The sequence below is a fragment of the Mesocricetus auratus genome, unplaced genomic scaffold, assembly GCF_017639785.1.
Source record: "Mesocricetus auratus isolate SY011 unplaced genomic scaffold, BCM_Maur_2.0 Super-Scaffold_100676, whole genome shotgun sequence".
Lineage (NCBI taxonomy): Eukaryota > Metazoa > Chordata > Mammalia > Rodentia > Cricetidae > Mesocricetus > Mesocricetus auratus.
The window spans coordinates 171,882,487-171,907,309 of NW_024429266.1; the positions used below are offsets into that span (position 1 = coordinate 171,882,487).

The 24,823-nt window shown below is 37.4% G+C and overlaps 1 protein-coding gene across 8 annotated transcripts in view; it reads left to right on the top strand.

The window, feature by feature from the left end:
• The window catches only part of Grm7 (glutamate metabotropic receptor 7), an 886,003-nt gene that overhangs the window by 813,937 nt on the left and 47,243 nt on the right, over positions 1-24,823 (top strand). For 4 of the 8 annotated variants that reach the window (XR_005874148.1, XR_001196215.3, XR_005874149.1 and 1 more), the window contains 4 exons: positions 7,210-7,456; positions 12,142-12,233; positions 17,801-17,919; positions 21,205-21,385. The exons of 1 other annotated variant lie outside the window; for it this stretch is intronic. Coding sequence is in view for 3 of the 7 variants with exons in the window: in XM_040738572.1 (XP_040594506.1) it covers positions 7,210-7,456; positions 12,142-12,212 (318 nt within the window). In the remaining 4 variants the exon portion in view is untranslated. Of the gene's footprint in view, positions 1-7,209; positions 7,457-12,141; positions 12,234-17,800; positions 17,920-21,204; positions 21,386-24,823 lie in introns of those variants that run through there. 3 more of the 8 variants (XM_040738572.1, XM_005066169.4, XM_005066170.4) reach the window with 3 other exon arrangements.

A 24,823-nucleotide genomic window follows, 5' to 3' on the forward strand; every position in this document is an offset into this window, starting at 1 on the left:
TCAACTGTGGAGAACGGTTCCCATAGGATATCAGAAGGAGACAGAGTTTACATCAGACCCTCTAGCAGCATTCATGGATGAAATCTTTACTTTCTCATTTTCTAGACTTGAAGCAGCTTTCCCATATTCATCCTCAACAGTTAAAGACCAAGAGCTACAGTCAACTTTAACAACAAATATCTTCTCTTCTTTAAAGAAACCAAATCCCACGGCATTAATAACAGCACTTGGGAGGCAAAGACAGGTGGATCTCTGAGTTCCAGGCAAACTTAACCTACAGAGTGAGTTCCAGGACAATCAGGACTGTTACACAGAGAAACCCTGACTCTAAAAACCAGAAATCATAAACAAAACAAAACAAGCAAGGAAATGAAAAATACTAAGAGGTGAAATACCTCACCCACATTTTTAAAAAAGTCTTTCCCTCATTATATTCTAAAGCCTTTAATAATAGGCCATTATTTCAACATAAGGAAGGCCTTCAGTGAGTCAAACTTTGGGATCTAACTGGGAACAGTTTGTCCCCTTCCCAGCTATGTGGCATTGTTTGTTTCTGAATGATATGACCACTTTAAACTGACATCAGGGGTACAAGTATTAAATATTGAAAAAAAACTGCATTGACTGCCAACAACTTTTATTTCAATTTAGCCCCATGAATATTTCAAATATTGGCCAGGTAATGGTGCACCCTCTTCACAGGGACAGCATCAAGCAGCATTTTTATTCCTATTACAGTAGCTCTCCACCAGGAGAAGCATGTGAAGCTTCTCCAGCCACCTGAAGACTCCCATAAAACTCCTTCATCCCACTTCTCAGCCGACACCGGGGAGCAGACAAAATTGCACAAAATAGTCAACAACAGATGAAATAGGGATTTGAGTAATTTCCAAACAAACTAGAATAAAATTTAATACAGTCCTCTCAAAACAAGCTGTTATTCATTGGATTCTCTATACAAGACAGTCATTTCAAGCTATATTAGGAATGGATGAAAAAAAAAAAGCAGAACAGAAAGCAGGTTGTTTGACGCATTACCCAATAAGTGAGACTATGATACTAGCATTCTGATCAAGTGTTCAATTCCTGCTTGGCCCTATTCTCTATCTTTTCCATGGCTGCATCATTTGAGCCTAGCAACAGCGTATGACACAGCAATCACAACCTTCACATTAGTAATGAGAGGACTGATAAACACTCATAATAGAAAATATGGACAAGGAATGGCAGGAACACTGCTGGACACTGAAGAAGTTTATCACACTGAATTCTTGGTTCAAAGTCTGAAGTTTTCAGTTACTCAGAATTTAATTAGTTCATACTCAGTGAAGGGCATTTTGCTGACTATCCAGTAAGCTCTGCCTAAAAATGTCATATGTGTTTTTTAAGGAATCATCATTGGTGGCAATTGTGTACCTTGTGAGCCACAGGAGCACGCATGTGTGTGTGTGTGAGAGAGAGAGAGGGGGTGAGAACTAAATTACCTTATAAATGCATAGATACTGAATTTAGCTCAGGAAATGCCTGATAAATGCATAAACAGTCCAATCAATGTGATGCTTTATCTTATTTAAAATAAAATTTTTCTCATGGAAATGCATATCAGGAGGCCAGTGTTTGTAGTTGGCATTGAGGATGTGGAAGATAGTCGCTATAGATGTCTGAAGCAGGCACCTGTGTGCATTTTGTGTGTAGTCCCCTACAACTTAGCTCAGCTAGGTGGAGTTTTGTAATAAGCCTTCTCATCAAACTTAATTATGGCCTTAGCTTAGGTTTCCCCAACTAGCTCTTATAACTTAAATTAACCTGTTTTTATTAATTTGCTTCTGCCACATGACTTGGTTACATCTCTCTGCTGTATGTCTGACTTGTTTCATGTCTTGCTAGTATCTCCTTTCTTCTTCTCAGAGTTCTCTCTCTGCCCAGAAGTTTGTCTATACTCCCCTGCCTAATTAATGGCCATTCAGCGTTCTACTACACCAATCACAGCAACACACCTTCACACAGGATACAAATATTCCACAATGGGACTCATATGTCCCACAGGTATTTCCCGTGTAATAACCCCCACATGTGCAAAAATCTTGTAAAGCATAAGGTGTTTCTAATGTCTCCATTACTCTGTGAAAAAATTTACATTTTCTTTTCTCTTCTTCTTTTAGTGTTTTAATTATTATCTGGAAATGTTCTTTCTTTTTATTGAGCATTTCTTCCATTTAAATAATGGATTTTGCTGGAATTAATCTTTATTTCCTCCCCTCCAATTCCTGTCTCTCTATTTTATGTGTTATGTTTTTAAGTTCATGGAGCCCATTTAGTATTGGGGTAGCTATAGGGTTATCTACTGGAGTGAATAGGCTCTCAGAGGCTATATCTCTGAAGAAAACTGACTTTCTCCCATCAGCCATCAACTTCCAGTAGCTCCTCAGTGAGGGATGAGATGTCATGACTGTCTCCCCTCATCCATACTGGTGCAGATAATGTGCATGAAGTCATAGCACCTGGACATTCACATATGCAAACTGCCTTGAATTTGCATGATCAACCCAAACATTAGCGAACACTCACTGCACTATTTTAGATAGAACAAGGAGATTATTACTGAATATTAAAAAATAAAGGCAGTTGACTGTGGAGATGGAAAAGGTTGTATGTATAAGGGACACCGCTGAACATCAGATGTAAGCAAGGTCCCAAAAGCAGGGCAGGAAAGCAGAGGACATTTCAAGTGGAAGTAAGCAGAGACCAATGCACAATGGGAAAAGGGATATAGTGAGACTTTATGTTATGGTGTCACTGAATATTTATTTGCTTACTTATTTATTTATACACTCTGTTTAACTGACAAATAAAACTATACATATTTGTTGTCTACAACAGATGTTATGAAATATCTGAATTATGGAATTACTAAATAAAACTATTAAATTACATGACTTACACATATATTTTTGTGGTAAGGAAACTGAAATGTCCTGTCTTAGCAATTGGTAAGTATAGAATATACAGTTATTAGCTACAGTCACTGTGTCATAACAGAATTCTGCTTTGCTTCTGCTATTATAATCCAGCTCCTGATAGCAGAGCATGTATCTGTAAACATGTACACATACATACTTTGTATGTATATCTATGAAACACAGCATCTGAGCCACAGCAGGCACACAGCAGTGGCTCAGTGAGATGCTTTTGTTGATGTGGCATTGACAAAGATGCCTCACACATAGTGGATTTAAAAATCTTATAACAGAGGATGCATAGCATATAGTTAGGATGTGTGTCCTATGTCAGTGGTTTGGCATCAGTTAATTGCTTCAAACTCTTTTCTAATGAAATGCTATTAATGAAGACTCACACGCATCAATACGTTGCAGTTTGTTTTATAATTCTTGTTGAAGAAAATAGACTCTCCAAATCAGAAATTTGTTTTTTCCCTGGCTCTGGTCTCTCCTCCTTCTCTAAATGCTGCATTTACTCTATTCTTTAATGTCTTTGAGGCATATTAAGAATACCATAACTCCCAGAGCTGCAAGACTATTACCCTTGCAGCTATTCACAGCTTGCTTTGAAACATCCCAAGCTTGTCTTTAACCAAACTGACTCTAATACATTTAACAAAGCAGCTGGCAGCTTTCTCATGTTGCAGAGATCTTTCTTCCAAACCACAACATTCTCTCCTGGGGGGTGGAAATGAAGCTCTAAGATTCAGGAAGCTACAGGATCTGAAGAGGCCCAGGAAGATCATAAAGTTACAAGATTCATAAGGGCTGTTCCCAAGGCTATAGAAGGATCAGGCAATTGCTGGTGATGAGGATGCTCCCTTAGGTGGAACTGCTAGAAAGACAGGTTCTGGAGTCATTATTCATGCTGGAGAGCTTTTCAGAGATGTTCCTATAAGTAGCTCCAATAAACTTTCTAAATTACCAAGGTAGACTTGGGTGGAATCTTTTTCTCTGAACTGTCCTTGGTGTCTCATCTGGATTGAATAAATGTTTTTTTTTCACATTTTCCCTTGCAGGGAGGGAAGCTCAATAGCTCATGAGTACAGGAAGTATTTTGTGCCTAGCTAACATTTCAATTCTATGACAATTTTCTTCCTTTCCTGGAGAAATGCAAAGCTTTGATTAAAATGACATTTCAATGTGATCAGTGGGAGATATTAAACTTCTGTTAAAAGACAGATTGAAGACTGAAGTTTTTCAAATTCTTAGCATATCAAAGACAAGAAGTCAAACAATAGTCCTATCTGTTCTGGAATAGTGAAGGCATCATATGATATGCCCCCACAACTTATCGTAACTAATAGAACTAGGAGAGAAGGTAGACCCAGCTGAGCTTTGCCGGCACTGTGTTATCTCAAAATGTGCGCATTGTAGTCACACCTGTTTTCTGCTCTATTTCCATCTGCTTAGTCAGGAATAGCATGGAACCTTGTAGATAATTCAAAACTAAACATCACACATATCCTTAAGTTTAAAATACCTGAAAGTGGCTGAAGAAGAAATGTTTTCATAAGATCCCTTCCACCACAAGTTAATGTGGCAGAAGGTAAGGAGTAGCAGAGATTCCATGGGTTTGATGCTTGCTAGGATCCAAGTGAATTCTTCTCTCCTCATTCATTAGTTTGATCCCCACCCAATGAGGTAGCAGCTGCTATTGTATTCATTTTAGAGTTGAAAAAATATCAAAACCAAGAGAATCCATATAACAGTGGGTGTTGTTATGTATGACTCTTTAAGACAACTGTTATAAATAATTTACACAGATACTGAGATACTGGATCGCTTTGCTTGGCATTTGTACCTAAGTTGGAATGTAAATAAAGTAACTTCTAATCCAGGAACTGAAGCTGGATTCTGGAAATTTATTTAGACTGATGATGCATACATAAAAATGGAAATTCTAAGGCTGTTTATGCTCTCCCGAAAGACCCAAGCCACTTTGGTCAAGGAGAGGGATGGTCTTTTCTTTACTAGCAAGAATCTCAGTTAGCCATTGTAGGATTAGAATGAAGGCAGGAGCAGTCCTAGAAGAGGTTGGGCTATGTGTACATGGACACTTACTCTCTAATGAAAAGGATTAACAATTGTTACTAATTCATTTATTTGGCTAAGTTAATTAGCTAGCTATAAGAAAATGGTATTAACTACCTTAGGTTAACAAGGGTAATGAATTACATGAAAAGCATATTGTTAACTGAAGCCTGACATTATGTCAAAAGTATTGCAAGTTACATTGCTAAAAGCAAGTAATAAATATGACATCAAAATGAAAACTTGAGGTTTAAAGCAAACCATTCATGCTAGGATGTCAACAACTTGACTCATTTCCTGAAATTTCATGAGTTTGATCTTTATAGGCTTGTATATGTAGAATAGGTATAGCCTGAACTTTTTCATCTATGTGCCTCAATACTTTCTATTTAACCCTTCCTTTTTTTTAAAGACAAAAATCCAGGGCTTTGAGCATATTAAGCAAGATAGAAAGGTCCAATGGATTTTTTTTACCAGAAATATCAAATTTTTGGTTAGATTTGATGGAAATATTTATATTTTTAAAGAATGGATATGTGATCATTGAGATATAGATAAAAAAGTGTTTTAAAGCAAGTGATTCTATACATAATATATTTATGTAGTATTCTACATTTGTCTTTTAGATAGAGAATAATGCCTCCAGAAAGGGTCCAACATCATGCTACCTATAGTAGAGATGGGATAGTCTAAAATCAAAGAATTAAGAATATAATTACAGACGGGAGTTGGTGGAGTACGCCTTTAATCCCAGCACACAGAAGGCAGAGGCAGGAGGATCTCTGTGAATTTGAGGCCAGCCTAGTCTACAGAGTGAGTTCCAGGACAGCCTCCAAAACAATACAGAGAAACCCTGTCTCAAAAAACCAAATATATATATATATATATATATATATATATATATATAATTACAACTTGGAGTCTGTACAGGAAATTCTCCTTGGAGAATATATAAATAAAGGGATGATGGGTGAGAAAATTCCAGGGAAAATGTTTTAAGAAGCAAAGGAGAAAGAGGCTAGGTTAAATACACTTAAATACAAAGAGCTTGGAAGATCTGAAAGACAGTCCACAAGGGTTAATAGTCAGAAAGGGGCAATTCAGAGAGTTGGATAATAGTAGGAAATTCATCTGAAAAAGTAGTCAGGTACAGCCCATATAGAATCATAAAGAAGCCTAATGGACTCTAGCAAGAAGATAGGAGTTGTGAACTACCATAGACCAATACATTGTCAAGGACCTAGGAGTTGCACTGATCCAAAAGGCAAGGGTTACCAATTGTCTGTTCTAATCTAGCCTTTATAACACATGTATAAGTCAGATATATATGATTTCAAAGGAGCTCTAGGTCATAGGAAGACATATCATAATCATAGACACATGGTATTTGTGGACCTGACCTTACAGACTGCATTAAATCACATGTCCTGTGACCTTAACATATTCACCAAGATTATGGCTGTACACATTGGACAGGAAATGATTTCTTAATATTGTTGAATACACAGAAAACTCAAAGCTCTGGTAATGAGGGTGTGGTTACCAATCAAACGATAAATCACATAATGGCAGAATAAGGTATTATCATCTAATTAGCATTTGCCAAATCAAAAGTCATAACCAGATGCTAGAGCCCTGAGTTTTATGTTTTATAAAACACATATAAGCCAAAATGTCTTACTTATCAGTGAAACTGGAGCACTCTTCTGTAGATTTGGTGAAGGTACACTGTGTTACAAAAATAATACAAAAAAAGCATTTAGGAATAGAAAGAATTTCAAATATTATCTTATAATCTCTGCATAGAAAATCATACAATAAACATTTAGGGATTTAAATTAATAAGCAACTTTTACTCAAGATTACAGATTACTGTGATATACTACAATTCATGTTTTCATATCTGTCATTGTCTCTAAAAGTAATTTAAATCTGATAAAAAGTCTACCCTGACCATCAGGCTAGAAGATCTCTCTATGCATAAGGATTTTCCCAACATTAACTAAAATAGGCTTAAGCTCTGAAACAGATACATAGCCAAGTTGTCTTCCGTTTTAGCAGAAGGTCATTGGGATTGCTGTTTTCTCCTAGCCATAGTCATTTGTGATGCCACTTTAAGTATTCATGCACCCTCTGCGGTCATTTGTAATAGTTCCTTGTGTGTTGTGTCTCCTAGCTCTACATACAAACTACCACACTTACAATCTCCATGAACCTAAGTGCGTCAGTGGCGCTGGGAATGCTATATATGCCGAAAGTGTACATCATCATTTTCCACCCTGAACTCAATGTCCAGAAAAGGAAGCGAAGCTTCAAGGCCGTAGTCACAGCAGCCACCATGTCATCAAGGCTATCACACAAACCCAGTGACAGGCCCAACGGTGAGGCAAAGACAGAACTCTGTGAAAATGTAGACCCAAACAGTAAGTAACTCTTTTCATATTTCCATCCTGCATGAGAAAATTCCAGAAAATATGATGTGTGTTGCTGTTATCTGGAGGAAGCTTACCTTGTGGATGGTTAGTCCTGATGAATGATAACTTTTACTCTTCTGCTTTTAACTAATTCTTGCTACCATTTTCATGGTAGAAAGCTTTACAGAGTTCTGAAGACACCACTTATTCTCTTGTCTCTTTGTCCTTTGCTCCATAAACATCCAGTGGGAATAAACATATCTGTCAGGGCTCTTTGATCAGGCCTTTCCCACTAGGGGAGTGACCTCCTCTTAGGAGGAGTTTCCTTCTGGGAAAACAACTTCCTGTTAGAAAAGTATCTATATCCAGTAAACTGCAGCCTTAAAAGTAAAATTAAACATTTGAAGAACATTAGAATAATGTTTTCCTTCCACAGGGATGTGAATGTGGAGAAATTGTTTCAAAGCAAGTCTTTTAGAAACAGAATCATAAAATAATGGATAAAGCTGTACAACTATCATTTAAGCATACAGAGCCATAGATGGCCATGCTAAAGGCAGTATATACTTGGGGGAAAGTATCTCCTAAAACATTGAAGAAGGAAGTCATTTTGTGAAGGACAAAACTGACAGGTGTAATTCAGAAGTGTTAGTCTCAATACACTATGTCTTATACCCAACAGACAGGTGGTTAGCATTGCTTATAGTCATAATTATATTCATACTGATAAGTTTTCCTGTATAGCTCAATTTCTATAGCTATTTAAAATAGACTTCTACCAAATTTCCATTTTATGGAGACTTTATCCATTCTTTATTCTAATAACAATTTTAATCATATATGTATATCCATATGTACCAAAGCACACAAATTTAAAAAATATTTTTCTCCAAGTCAGTGAGCAGGAAAGTTGAAAGTCTCTTATCTATATTTGTATTTTAAAAATGAACAAATATGAACTTATAAATTCAGACAATTAATTCTATAAGGATTGATATGAACAAAAAAAGTTCGCTATAAGTCAAAAGTTAATAATCTCTCCACATTCACATCCCTGTGGAAGGAAGACATGCTTCGTATCAATCCTTGCTGAGTGTTTGAATAGTTTCTAAAATGTAAACACTAACATTAATACTAACACTGCATCAGGCACTTTTAATATGTATCTCTTGGAAACTTTATATGGAAGATCTTGCATTCATTCTGCATAGCAACTCAATAGAGAAGATTCTCTTATGCTCGATTTACTGATGAAGCCTCACTAATGAGGCTTCTGTAACATGGTCAATGTAACATGGTCATTCACCTATTTAGCATCCAAGGTTTAATTAATCCAGGTCTTACTCTTAAACCCATGCTTGTCCCTCTTTACTACTGTGTGTCCTGAAACATAACTAGCAGGACAAATTTCCAATGCATAAGTTACTCTGTTGGCTCTCTTACTTGGTAATATAGCTTTAATAATAATAATAATAATAATAATAAATAATATGATTTGTGATGGTGGTGGTAGTGGTACTAGTCATACTGCTGGTTGTAGTGTTGCTGGTGTTGGTAGTAAAGTTGTTTTGAGGGGAAATGTCTTTGCTGAAACATGTTGTACTGTGAAATATGTGTTTGCTTATTGTGTTGTTTATAGACAGTAATAATTTAGAGAAGTCTGCCCAGGTACAGACCTTATCATACTAACTCCAAAATTCAAATACTGTAGTGTCAATAGGAATCAATGCAATAACCTCACTGTGAACTCATTGGACATCCATCCTTAAATTTTTTTTTACTGTGTGGTTGTTCTGGAATCTATAGTCATAACCAATACTACAGGAAAGAAAGAAAGAAAGATGAAGAGAATAGTAGAATTACATACAGTGTTTCCCTCTAAACCAGTCTGAAAGATCTTTAAAATTCTTCTGGCATTATGTATCCATTACCCTAAAGCACCACAAACAATAGCTAGAAACTGACTGAACCACATGAAGAGATTCATGCATCTCCAAACATTGGGGTTTCTGATGGCCCAGCTCTTGCAGAGCATTGAAAGCCTTTCCATTTCTCCAAAGCCTTCCAACAGCACTGTCAGCAGGCAACAGTGTGTTCTGAATGCATGTTTTCTAATACAGCCAGCATAAACCCCAGTGTCTTTCAAGCACCTGAAAATGAAGTGTTTCAAATGAAAGAATGAACCTTGTTTTTATTTGACTTTGTTTTAAATAAGTAGCCAGCTGTAGCTGTAAGTACTGCACTGGACATCACAGATATGGAAATATGGGTGTATTAAAGGCAAGTGTTTAATCTTGGATGTCCAATCTGAGTCCATAGTGGAGACTGACTCCATCGTAATTAGCTTTTGTGCTTATCGGAAAGAAACATAGCTTAGAGGAATGAAATAATTTGAGATGAAAACTACATCATTGGAAATGTTGCCCAAACAAGCTTCTAATGTAGAAAAGGAGATATCAAATTGAATTGTATTTGAATCTGTCACCTGAAAGTTACAATTATGCATAATTTGTATTAAGACTAGTAGTGAAAGTTTAAGTCAATAAAAACAGACAAGAATGTTCTTGTTCTATGAAATGTCATATTACATTATATTGAAAACCAAGAATGGCTCAAACCATCTCCAAAATCTAAATTTTGGCAATAGAAACACAGGAAATATTTGCTCAATTTAAGATATCTGGTAAAAATTATAAATAATATATGCACTTGAAACTATGCATCTCTCCAATGGGAAATTCTTTTTTAAAGTAGTGGAAGATATGTAAGAAGATAAGCCAGTTCATAGCATGAACTTCAAAGTAATTAATGGACCAGAAATGCTGTCCAACTAATCTTTGCTCTGAACACGTAGTGTGAATGTATCTCAGTCCTTGGTGTTTTCATCTTGAACGGCTCCGCTCCATCACTGCAGCTTGCCATCTGGTGCATGACCGCTTCCACTCATTCACCTCTACACTGCACACATCTACATGAAAATGAGCTTGCTTCTTGGCCTAAAATGTGAGACATAAAACTGCCCTCTGCACTGCATTACTGTTCAAGGATCAAAATTTTCCCTCTCAAGTTGCTCCTTCAGTTAAAATCTTGATTGTTTTAAAGAAAACCTTTTTTGTTGTTGTTGTTGGGCTAATGAGACAACCTTGCCACAGTGTTAATGCTAGTGTGCACTGTGCATATATTCCATGGTTAAGCTCCGGCCAGTGTTTGCCAGGGTCTATGGTCAGATTGAAAACTAGCAAGCCCAGAGGGCATTAGGATGAAGCTCCAAGACTTTTAGTTATACAAAGGTGATTTCTACTATAGGGGTTCAGAAAAGTCAAATCTCATTTGAATACTTGCGTCCAAGATGCTGCTCTTCAGAATTTCATCAAATTCTGGTCCTCTCACCTACCTCCTAAATATGCCCTCACTCCCTGTACTGCTGAATGTCAACTTGCATGTGTATGTTCATGGTAAACTATAAGATACCAAATGAATAGGAAGTTGTGGTCATGCATAGGCTGTGGCTTATGACTATTTTTATGGTCCTTTTAAAGCAAGATGTATTTTATTAATTGGTGGATAGCATGACTTGGTTATGATGGGTGAATATGATCTGGTGACTTCCTCATCTGGAATAGGCACACTCTTATCTCATGCTTCCCTTGTGCAAGGATTTCATTGCACAATGATGAGAGGCTATAAACTACCCTGGTTTTAAGATACCATCTTTTTTTTAAGTTGATGTCCCCCAGGGTGAGAAATAGCTCATGTCAAAATACCTGGGTGAATGTAGAGTGTAATCTGGAAAATCAATAGAAGGTAATGTTGGCCAGCAGGTGATCAGCTAAGAGCACAACCCACTTATTGGATATGGGAATGTTTTACTGATAAAGAGAGAAGCTAGATATGTGCTCTATAACAGATGGGATTATGCCCATGGACTTAGAATGTGGGGAAGACCATATTAGAATAACAACAATGTATATCTCAGATATAAAGTATAAAATAATTTCAATGTAAGTGTAGTCATATGTTTCTTTTATTTTTTATTACTATTAGGCATTGACTATAAGGAACACAAGAAAATTCTCATCTCAAAGAAAGAAATCACATAAAATAGAAATATCAATAGGAGGAAATATTTGATTAATAATAGAAATTCTAGGCTTCTGGAAAATAGATGTGGGCAACAAATTGTACACAAGTAATAATGCATAGAAAGTTCTGGAACACATTACCATGCTATGCTGATTTGTTAATGTTTCTTGTTTTGTTTTGCTTCTTCATCTGTTTGGATCTCTAACATTTTCAACATGGCGCTATTCGTATCCATCCTTCTGGACTAACCAGGCAAAGCTGGTCAGCAAGAATGAACTAGGCTGAGGTAAAAGGGATGGCAACAGGTAGGAGAGAGCCAGATAGATCAGCTATTTGGGGGCTGGTTCCCTCAGCTGCACCAACTCAAGCAAGGACAACCTAGCTTCCTTCAGTTCTCTAGTGACACCAGCACTCCCATGTTCAGAGGTACCTGAATTGTGGTAAACTGGTCTACCCAAGCATACTGTATCCACTGAAATAGTGGACATAATGTCTGTGGGTTTCTATTATAGCCTCTTCTTCAACAACAACAAAAATTAACTGATTATAATAAAAAGAATATTGTCTGCGCATTTATTTTATACATTCCTATATATTTACTTTTCCTGTAGACTGTATACCACCAGTAAGAAAGAGTGTACAAAAGTCCGTAACTTGGTACACTATCCCACCAACAGTATAGCTTTTGACTGCTTTCTGAAAGGTAAGAAAACAATCTCCTTTTCTTTTATTTGTGTGTTATTGTCTACACTAAGAATAGAAATGTTTTCATGAACACTGTGCATGACACTATGAAAATCTATCTGACTGAAGAAATGGGTTTTGAAATGTATCTATTTGATGAGCTTACTGGCAGCTCCAGTTACATATCTGGTGTATTTGCAGCAGAACATGGTTATAGGTGTGGCAACTTAGAAAGCGGGTGCTGTTTATTTTGATAGAGACTCTACTTTAAAACACTTGATGGTAAAATTATTTTAAAATGTGTGTTTTTACATTTGACAGTAGAGATCATGATATGAAAAAGGGGGCATGTTTTATCAGTCAAGTACAAATATCTACATGAGTAATAATGCCTTTGTACATCAAAATAAATGTACACATTCCCAGGAATGTATCTGATCAAAAATATGAGTGGCTGGTCCTAATATTATCTTGGATTATTCTTTTCCTTTTTTCTTTTCTTTCTGTTTTTAAACAACTAACTACAGGAAAGTTTTATAGCTGGAATTGATGATTTGCCAGACATGCTTCTTTCTCTAAGAAATAAAATTAACTTCAGTGCTCTCTGAAAATAGGAAATGGTAAAAGAAAGATGACAAGGTCTAAAGAAATTTCAAAGTTATACAGATTGATTACAAATTAATATCATGGTATTCAATACAATTGGTTATATGACCTGATCAGCTGGTCATATGAATGAACTATCTTGAGGGTACCAATTGACTTACCACTCGTGCTCATATATTACTTTGTTATCCCATTAGTGAATATATGCTCTAAAAGACTATTCTTAAATAATCTGTTTCTGGATCTCAACCTAAGCAATATGGAATCACAGAGGAAAACAACTCTTGCTTTCAAAAGTCTTTAGATGGATTCAGCAACTTCCACATGGTAGAAAAATAAACAGTGGAGGGCATGGAGAATGGTGTGAAAAGGCTGGAGAGATGAGCAAATAAGATTCTGCAATGCTCGGGTAGAAGACTTGAATTCAAACCCAGACTGGAAGGCTCAAAACCACCACCAACTTCACCCCAGGAGTCTGATGCCCTCTTCCAGTCTCCATGGGCATCAGCACTTGCATGCCAATGAACACACACACACACACACACACACACACACACACACACACTTGAAAAATAAAATAAAAATTTTAAGTTAGGTGGTAAATTTGAATAAATGGCTCCCTTCTGATCGTCTCTAAACATACTCTCATTTTAAAAAAAAGCTAGAGAGTCTATTTCTAGAGATCTATAAAAGTGAAGTCTTTTCATGGAGACTAAGATGATGTTTAGCAATGTACACTAGCCTTTCTGTTTGTGTATCTCTGACATGGGACTTCTGTCAAATCACTGTCCTGGAACCTACAATATGTTTTTTGGAATGATATTCTGCATACAAATAATATCTTGGCCTTTCAAAAAATCACTTAGTACAGGACACAATTATTTTCAAAGAGTAATTACATTTTCTGTTGATTTTAGAACGATGTAACATCTCAGTCTTTAATTTCAGATGTATTCTTTCCATAGTTATTTCCTTTTCCTTGTATCAACATGATGTGTCCTAGATTTTAAATAGGGCACTCTTCCCTACAGTGAATATGTAACCATATCCCAGTGAGATTTCAAGTCTCCACAGTGCCAGTGCTTGTCAAAACACTGCAGCTCGTCATTTAACAGTTCTTTTACAGAAGACTTCCTGAAAATAAATGAGAAAGAATTATCCCCAGGAAGAAAAAGACAGACTAAATATCCATCTATTAAAAATTCTCTTTAGCTCCATTCTCAGTTGGTGTCTTTTGGTTTAAAAGAAGTAATAGAAAACTATGTGAAATTGACCTTTCAGTTAAAAAGTATTGCTAGAGATCAACATGTTGGCTCAGCAGGCAAGGGAACTTGTTGCCAAGCTTGATGACCTGACTTAAACCCTGGGATCTACATGGTGGGAGAGCAGACTCCTTGGGGTTGTTCTCTGACCTAAACACACACACACACACACACACACACACACACACACACACACACACACACACACACACACACACACACACAGAGTAATACAAATTTAAAAATAAATACTGCTAGGAAATAGTACTTAGAAACAAAATCAACCTTTTTCCTGGGATTATTTTACTTCACATATTTTGTTGCTGAGATTCTGAGAGAGTGAACAGAGAAATTATATCACAGGATAAGGAATTTGAACTGGTTTTTTTCTATTCTCAGTGCCATATCATAGTGCATTCACTCACTCCTTACTATTTTTCCCTACATTTTTAAATTTTATGATGATCTTATGATTGCAAGTAATATTTGCACTTGACTTTCTTCCCTGACCAGTTTAAGGGTAGCTTCTCAAAGGAAGGATGCATTTTATATTTGGATTCTTTTAAAACAATTTTGGGAGTGGAGGATGGCCCATGTTATGTGATTTCAAAGAGTAGACACCAACTGTTCACCTTAACAATAAGAAATACTTATATTGGAGGCCAACTAAAGAAATAGTTCAGGGTCCCATGTTTTAATCGGTTCTTTGTGAAAGTATTCAGGGAGATGAAATGGTAAAAACTACAGGTATTTGAGTGAATGTTATGCTAATTTGCTATTAAAACTTCACTACAGCCACTGTGTCCCAACAAAGACACATCATGTACAGCAAGTGTGGCATTTGCATGTAAGAGATGGAAGGATTCAAATTTAAAGTCAGACAAAACAAAGTGTAACATGGCTAGAAAATATGTTTGATGTCAGGTTGAAAAGTACCCTCTCTAACAGGTACCTACGCCTGACATCAGAAACGCATCATTGTTTCATCTTTTCATTTATGTGTTTATTAATTTTATAACTGTACAAAGTGTTATCAGTTTAGCAACACTTATTTTGGCATCTAATTAAGGAAGGAAGAAGGCTTGAGAGGGGGTTGCTGACTGATCATTACTATACTCAGACCAGAAAGTAGGTTGTTTTCATAGAGTAGTTGTATACTGGAGGTTGGTGGGGTGATTATAAAACATTCGGTTCAGTACATCCTTGCATAGACAGACATAATTTTTGTATTTTTGCATAGTTTTGTTCTTCTGAACAAGTATTCAGATTTTAATATTATTGAGAGCTCAACTTACAGGATTGCATTTTTTAAAGTTAGTAAGGTCTAAGAAGATGACCTAGTAGACTAAGTGCTTGCTGTCCAAGCATAAAATTTGGATCCCTAGCACCTAAACAATTCCTGATAATGTGACATTTCACCTATAGTCAACTGTTGGAGGGGGAAAAAGGTGCTCCCCAAAGGAACCTGACAAGCTAGAGTAGCCAAATTGGCAAGGATTGTGTGTACCAAGCAAAACCTCCTTAATAAATAAAGAGAAGAACCACTGAGGAACACACTTGATTTCAATCTCTGCCCTCAAAATATAGTGTGCACACATGTATACTCAACCTTTATGCTTGAAGATGTACACACATGCAAACACATGGACACCAGGCATACACACGCATGCCCCAAATAAACAAATCTTAGGAATCATTTGATTCTTCCCATTAACATAATGGGATTATTTATCACTTGAACCTTTGTAGAACTTTGTCAAACATGGTTTTACATACTATTGTGATTCCTCCTCTTTAGCATTCAGTGTGGTGCCCCTGTGTGAACAAGAGACCACTTCAATTTTAAATCCACTTTGAAAAACTCTCTAAATATAGTACAGCAAAGGATATAAGGCTACCCCACCTTTGACACACAATCACCTCAGAAATAAATACAGCAATAAATCTCATCAGGACTGATCTCTAAGTACATGTTCATAAACCAATTAATACCTGTCACAGAGCTATGCAGCTCACATCCCACTTAAAGAAGGGGATGAAAGCACACACAGTCAGTAGTTTCACTGGCACAGAAGAGTTATACACTCCATGCCCTTAAGTCATAGAAACTGCATCACAAGATACATTTAACCACTGCCTGGTTTGGTCGGTCTCATCAAGATTTATGAACCATGGGGATTCTGTTAAGGGGGAACAGTAAAATGAATGTCTCAGAAGCTTTGCCCCTGAGGTGCCAGCCCTGAGGTGACATAAATGGGAGAGAGAAATGGGCAAGTTCCTCAGGGATCTCAGACATGATGGTGGATACTAAGGTAAGCAATTTTGATTCTAGATGATGGGATGGGGACTTTCAATAGAAATACATCAGTTGTCCAGGCATTTAAGGAAGACACCATTTTGCAAAGGGGTCCAGGCAGCCATACAGGGAAAATCACTTAAAGCAGGGAGGCCTATACACAAAGAATCTGGCTCATAAAAATAATGCAGCATGTTTAAGGATGAGAAATGGTTCTGCAAAACTGCTGTATCAGATTTAGGGAACATATTATCTTAGGTCATGCCACCCAGGAAATGGAAATGTCCTGACCATGAGGGGCTGAAGTTTCCTTTATCTCTGTGCCTTTGGTATAGTGACCTGGTGAGTCCCAGGACCTCAGCCTTACCTGGTAGGTATACAGTTAATAGTGAATGAGAATTATGAATAAGAAAATACTCAGTGTATAAGTAACAGGTGGAATTGTGTCCTTCAATACAAAGTCCTCAAGGTCATAGAGGCTAAAGAGGTGACTTTTATGCTGATTTCAGGTTTCAAAATTGTGGTTTTATGAGAAAATCATAAAATTGATATCAGTAACACACCTGCATTTAATCTCTCTTTTGATGCATATAACCAACACACAAAATCAACAAAGAAAGCTTATGCCTGTTTATTTCCTATATGGATTACCAATTTCTACATCATTTATCATTCCAATCATACATGAACTTGGCAATTTATGTTGGAAAAGGGTTGGGGATGGAGAAATGGCCCAGTAGTTAACAACAATTACTGAACAGGCAGGCAGAGGAACCAGGTTCAGTTCCCAGATCCACGTGTCAGCTCATAATCATCTATAACTTCAGTTCTAGAGCATCCAATACCCTTTTCTAGATAACATGGGCTATTACATACATATGGTACACACAGACTCAATCAAGCTCACACACATGAACTTTAAATAGTTAGAATCTATTTTTAAAGATGGCTTGTGGATTTCTGATCACTTGAGTAGTTTCCCTCAGTCCAGCTATTTAGGACAAGTTTTGTATTTTAGAGTCAAATGTTACTTTAATTTAAAAAGAACAATGTGTGTCCTTAGCCAAGGTAAGTTCATCACCAAAATTCTCCTCCACCTAACTGCTGTAAGGGAGATTCATCTCAATATTCAACTGACGTCTATTCTGGGTTCTAACTACTGAAGATGTACCTCAACTTTGCAGAGTCTCTCTCTCTCTCTCTCTCTCTCTCTCTCTCTCTCTCTCTCTCTCTCTCTCTCTCTCTCTCTCTCTCTCTCTCTCCTCAACATCGAAGCTTGGACACATTTTAAATTATTGTCTCTTGGAGTGAAAGGTAATCATCATTTCCTCTATTATCTACATGAATGTTCTCATAATTTATTTGGCCTTTTCAAGTTGAGCATTGGTTTTGAATTCCTTTTTTCTATCTGTCCTTTCTCAGAGTAACCTCTAAGGTCTCAACTTGTACATGGAGGGTGTTAGAGAAATCTCTCATGGGTGTTCTTCTTAGCTGACCCAAAACGCTTAGATGATTTTAATGTGAATAGCTTCTTCACATCGGTAAGTGTTGTGCATGACCTTGGCTGTTTTGTAATTTTCTCTAACCAAGAATAAGGAAAGCTAAACTTGGAAAGTGACCCTAGTGGTGGTAGTTGAGTGTCACATATGTGGTTTGCTTTGTACATTTCTGTGACTATGGATAAGTGCCATTTTATATAATCCTCAGTTTCCCACAGAAACAAACTCTTTTAATGGGATACTATGGCAATAGTTTGGGATCTGTGTAGTAGGCCCTTCCTATGTAAGGGTGGGTCTTATGTGAGGGCATGAAAGTGACATCCTTAGTCATCTCTAATTTCCTTTACTTCCTCCTCCCCCTTCCCTTCACTCCCCTTTCCCATTCCTTGTCTTTCTTCGTTCCCTTTCATTTTTCTTTTTTCTTTCTTCTTCCTTGGATTTTATCCCCCTCCATTTTTAAGGCATGGTTACATATTTTGTTTAATTCTCTCTCTCTCTCTCTCTCTCTCTCTCTCTCTGTGTGTGTGTGTGTGTGAGTGTGTGTGTGTGTGTGTGTGTGTATACATGGAAGCCAGAGATAGCCAATGAGTATTATTTTCACTTGGATTTTACCTTACTCTTTGAGACAGTAGTTCATAATGAAACTGGAGCTCATCAATTCAGTTAGTCACATTCCATGTCCCAGAAATCCTCCTGTCTCCATTCCTCCAATTCTGGGGTTACAACCATTTGCCACTGCTTTCACATGGGTTCCAAGGAATAGATTTAGGTCTTTATGTTTATGCAGAAAGCACTTTATCAACTGAGCTATCTCTCTAGCCTCTTGTTTTTTGTTTGATCTACCACAAGCCATCACACTTGGATGGATGGCATGTCGATTACCAATGAAATCGGCCAATCTTGTCTCTAGGTACACCAGGTTTTTTTTTTTCCAGGATGAGTCACTTTGGTCTTCTGATGGGTCATTAATAGTCTTCTGCCTTGGTGAGGTCAACAGAGAAAAAGCTATCAGTGCACTAATACTATAGGATACATAGACACACATTACCTGATATATGTACCATTCCATATGATTAACTGGCAATTCCAGGTCTGTTGGCAAGCAAATGGACATTTTAAGTAGAAATCACAGTTCTAATTTCTGTCCTGAGAGACAGAATAATAACAGAGCAGAATGAGAAAGCTTTCATCTTTGCTACTGAAAACACATTTGTTCTCCTTGTATGCCAATATATAATAAAATTGGTTAACAAAACCAGAATTTTTCACTGATATTTTAAAATTGAATATTATCAACCTTATATCCAATATAGAATTTCCCAGGAGCAAAGATTCATTCATCTTTATCTACAAAGTTCTAACATGGTTAAATAATGGAAGTTGTAATGTTGGTTATGATTATGAGAACAATCCCTGCCTAACATTCTTACGGCTGAAGTTTGCAAATCATCGAACCAGACTCTAAGGCAGATCTTCCTGTTACTATCGACATACAAGAAACTAAAGCCTAGAACTGAATGGTACCTTCTCCAGCAAGACACCAATGACTGAGTGACATGGGAGATATCAACCTTGGGACTCAAGGACAGAGGATTTTCTGATGACCTTTTCTATGACTTAAAAAAAACCTTACAGACTTTTTTATGTTTCATCCATCTTATCATCATTTCTTGATCTTATTAGTTTATTCTAAAAGGCTTAGACTTTCCAGGACCTCAAGACAGGAATCATCATCCAACAATGAGACCACAGAGGAATGACACTAGCTCTTTTCCTTCCCTCCCTCCATCTTTCTCTTACTTACCTTGCCTTTGCTTTCTTCTCTTCCCTTTCTTCTCATCTTTATTTTCCTCTTCCTTCCTTTTCTTCCTACCCTTTCCTTATTTTCCTTCCCTTCTCATTCTTTCCTGCCTCCCCCTTCCTTCTTCTTTCCCCCTTTCTTTCCTGAATGAAAAAACCACATGCCATAACTTTTCTTTCTCCGTAGTACTTATAGTGGCCTGAATAATTAAGCACAGTAATTCCAGAATAGAGGAAAGTAACCTCCCAGATTCTGGAGCAGTTCATTCATTGTAACTCATTAGAATCCATCAAGGAGCATATAGGCAGGTCTGCTGGTCCTCTGGAGATGATGATAGACTCCTTTAAGTTAAGTTTTCCAGTCCTCACATACATATGCTTAATTTATGGTAGACCCCCACCTAAGTGTCAAATGGTCACATCTGGCGTGGGAACACAAGAAGAGTTGATTAAACTCAGAAATGGATTTTGCTGGTCTTAGTGAATAGCACTAGGGACTTCCTTTAAACAGAAAAGTAAAATTCCTCCCACAGTTTCAGCATCTGTACTTCTATGTGTTTTGTATAATAGCAAATGCCAATACACACACACACACACACACACACACACACACACACACACACACACACCCTGGTTTTCTTTGTAGCTGAAAACTGGATTAAACTGGACTCCTAGGGTTAGCATGGAAAGCTACTCTATTTTCCTTCTAGGAACTTAATCCCTTTTCCTTTTTCATTTTTATTTTTTTGGTCAAGTTTCCAAACTTCTTATACATTTTAATTTCCTATGGTTGTTAAAGCTCTGAGTAACCCTGAGCTGCCCTGAACTGTTGATTCTCTTCAGGTAACAGGCAACTACAAATGACCACTTGCACTGGCACACAGTCAAGCCAATGGCCAAGGCAAGTGTCAGCCTACATCCTATGTGTTCCCAGCAAGTCTTTTTTTCCAGCCCACTAACTAATTTCATGAATGAAAGAGACTGTCACAGTTTGTATGTGCTTGGGCATAAGTGACCTAGCAGTTTTCTCTCAAAATTCCAAAAGCGTTCGAAAAATAACAGTCTGAAGTCTTGAGACCATGATTCTGTCTTTGGAGCTTTACTCAAGAATGACATGATTGCCCCTAATTGAGGGCATATACATATAACAGAGATTCATTGTTACCCATTGACATGTATCACAGAGAGAAAGTCAGTCTCTTGCAGTGCACTTGCTTCTCATTATATTCTGTGATAGGTCATCAAGGAGAATAACTTCAATAGGGATTCATACCCCACTCTCATTTACAGGAAAAAATAATAGACCAGTGTGTCTATTATTATCATTTATGCCAGGTAGGCAATGTGACTCATTATCAAAGACCATCTCTCTGTACAGCTATGATCACTGTATAGTACATTATTTCATATGGTAGTTATAGGGACTAAGTAATGATAAAGTACTGCAAACAGACTAGCTACATGATGTGAATTGTTAGTTTTATTCTGTCACCTTAAATTAACTGGAATCTTTTGTTTCTCTTCTAGGAAAGAATTTTGAAGACTGCAACTTTCTCTTTCCCTTCTTGGCTAATTTGTCTGCATTTTCTTTCTGTAACATTCCCAATAAGTTTGAGTCAAATAATGCTCCTGCAAATGATTTTTTCCAGAAAAAAACCTGTGAGAGTTTTAGATTGAGATATCAATAAATCTCCTGACCTGTCTTCAACCTATTTAGTATTGATTTATTCGAGAGCAATGGTGCCTTAAAGCCAAAGCTTCAATGAGCTATCAATGAGCTGTCTGGGAAATCACATTTAAACACACTCAGTCCTCATTACATTTCATAACACAGCCCATATTTCCTGGCTTTAGGCACAAATTCACTCAGATTGAGACCGTGGCAGTGACATTTACATTAAATTAGCGATACCTGTTTGGACTTCAGCTGTTTAAGGAATTATGAAAGATCAATTGTAAAAACCCTAAGAAGGGCAGAAGACTGGCTATGAAGAAAGCTTCTAAAAGAACTCTTGGTTTAAATCAAATAATCTGTTCCCATAATCTTGTACTTACTGGAACACTGAAGGGATTGGAGAAGCTGTTTTGTTAATTGTGATGTCTGTCTAGGTTAAAAGAAACCTTGTCACCCCTGAATTCTTTGTTCTAATCAGCACATGGCATTCAACAGTGATGTGAAACTATTAACAGAAACAGCCAAAGAATCTCCAGGACATCAAAAGAATACAACACAGAACAGTTTGGGGGTTATTGCACAAGTAGCATCTACCATATCCCTGGAAGTCACACTGGCTCTCTATTGGCACCATGAGAAACTATGTCAAGACCCTTTCTCATGGCTCTCCAGACAGCTGCTGCTTTAAACAAAAAACCTAACCTGAAGCTGCTTTCTGAGTCTGTGACTGGAGAGGAAAACACCATTGTTTAAGTCCTAGTCTCCATAACAACATCCAACAGGATGCTATGTCATTGTGTCTTTTCTTCTACCCTAAGTGGGCCAGAGTGACTTCAGCAGGAAAAGTGAACTGGTGGGTCTTCAGGAGATCAATTAAAGGCACCCAAGAGATAACTCCATGTATCAAAGTCCTGATGCTTTCAAAGAGATTCCATGTTTCAAAATTTTCACAGAGGCTTCACACTCTACAGTCTGTAGTGACCAGACATTTTACTGCATGAACCTTCATCCTGAGGAGAACACTGTCTAGTCTAACTGTGGATGTCAGTGTCAGTCCTGATGACTACTGAATCCACAGTCACCATGCATCCTGAGTTAGCTGTGAATGTGGCTCAACACATATGGAGATGACAAGATTTCATGATGTCAAAAGACTAGATATCCCTACTCAAGATAGTGGTCTGAGCATATTACTTAGTCATTGTATGTCAATTTTCTCATCTTTCAAATGGACTGGACAGGATACTACTAGGAATCCTAGGGGTTTTGGATGAGATTAACTGTATCTACTGTATTAAGTGCTGAACACAATATAACATAGCATGTCAAATAATTTGCTATGAAATCCTTTTCTTTTTAGTATTTTTATTGAAAATAGGTTCCAGCCACAATTTCTTCCCCTCCCTCCACTCATCTCAGCTCCCCTCTACCTCCCCTCTCCCCTGGATCCACTCCCACCTTCATCTCCCTTCAGAAAAGAGCAGGCCTCCAAGAGAAAACAACTAAACACATCAAAACAAAATACAATAAGACAAAGCAAAAGACTCACATCAAGGCTGGACAAGGCAACCCAACAGGAGGGAAAGAGATCCAAGATCAGTCAAGTGAGTTAAATACTCTCTCTCACAGTTAAGATTTCCCAAAACTACCAAGCTAACAGTGATAATAAATATGCAGAAGACCTCCCTGTGTTTGCCACTTCAGTCTCTGTGAGTTCATATGCAACATACATATGTGATTCAGTGTTGCATATTCTCCTGGTGTCCTTCATCAACTCTGACTCCTATAATCTTTCTGCCCCCCCTTCCAATGGATATTCTGAGCTCCAAGTGGAATGATCCAGTGGAAACCTCCACTTTAGACTCCCTCTTTGAATAAGGTTTGGATGTGGATCTCTGCCTGAGGAAGCTTCGGTGATGACAAATGTGTGTTCAAGCTAGATTCTCAAGGCTCAGAACAGGCTTACATCTAGTTGTGAAGTGTTTCTATACCTCTTTCCCTGTGACTGGTCATCTTAGGGATTCTGATGTTGGCTTTTGGAGGCTTGGGCTTTACTTTCCAAAGCCAACAACTTTGTCTTAGTGTACTGTGCATAGATAGCCTTAGGAATCAACGTCTGATAGGTGCTTGGTTACTTGTTTTTGTGATCTTTCAGACAAAACACACACACACACACACAGAGTCTTATCAATAAAACAGTATCAGTGGGATTAGGGTGGGGATAGCTCAATGGGTAAAATCACTTTTTGAGAGTTTGGATCCCTAGAACCCATGTAAAAGTCAGAAATAGATCATAAGCATTTATAATTCTAGATCCCCTACACAGAGAGTGGAGACAGAGATAGGAGACTCCTTGGAAACTTGAGGTTGTTCACACCTGAAAACAACAGAGACGCTATCTAAAAAAGTACGGGAGGCAAGAACTAAAACCCAAGTTGTCCTCTGAGCTCCATACATGCAGTGTGGTAATTGAGCAATCATGTTCATACATGAAGGCATACATACACACATCTGTATGCAATTTTGAAAATCAAAATTTGTGTATCAGTATCCTGGAAGAAGAAAATAAAATGCAAAGCCCACTATGTTTTTGTCATAACAACTTGCCCTCATGTTATATTCATGTCTTTGTTTTCTTAATTACTTACTTATAAGCATCATTTCATAAGAGCATCAGGCTGGAGGATCTGGCATTATCCCCATGTACAAAAGTACAACTTAAGTTCATTGAGATTAAGAAACCAACCAGAAATTAGAGACATAAGGAGTTTCAAACTCATTCTCACCTCATTATACCTCAGCATATCCTCATTAAAGAATTGCAAGATCTTTGAACTGACAAATTAATTCTAAGCCAAAGAGAGCATAGCAACAACAAATCCTTCATTATTGAGGACTCAGTTTCAGGGTGCAGGATGGAAAAGGTCTTTTCTTCTACACACAGAGGAATTGACAGTAAGTAGTCTCTTATGGCAACTTATCTAGAGGAATGGTAACAGCTCAAGCCAGGATGGAGACTAGAGCTGGAAGACTACAGAAAGTGGATTGAGTTGTTAAACCTATGTTGCATTCCATGCGTTACAATTTTTCAAGGCCAGAAGGCTGGCATAGCCAAAGATGCCATCTAGCCTAACCTAGCCTAGCACTCAGACTTTCTCTTTCAGTGGAGCTATTTAATAGATTCTGCCCTATGTAACATGTGTAAGAAAGGAAATACCTCACTTAAAAATAGACTTCATAATTTCAAACAATACCTTTGTGTGCCACATTAAAGAGATGTTTTGTCTACTAGTCTTCTTAGAAAAGGAGAAAAGTCACATGCATTCCAACTGAAACAACATAATTCAGGCAGTGTTAGGGACTCTGTATATAAGACTGAGGTGGAACAACTTTTTAACCAGATACTGGGATACACTAAGTTATGAGAAGAGGGGAGAAAGGATATGCTAGTTATGTTATAAAGATAGAAGT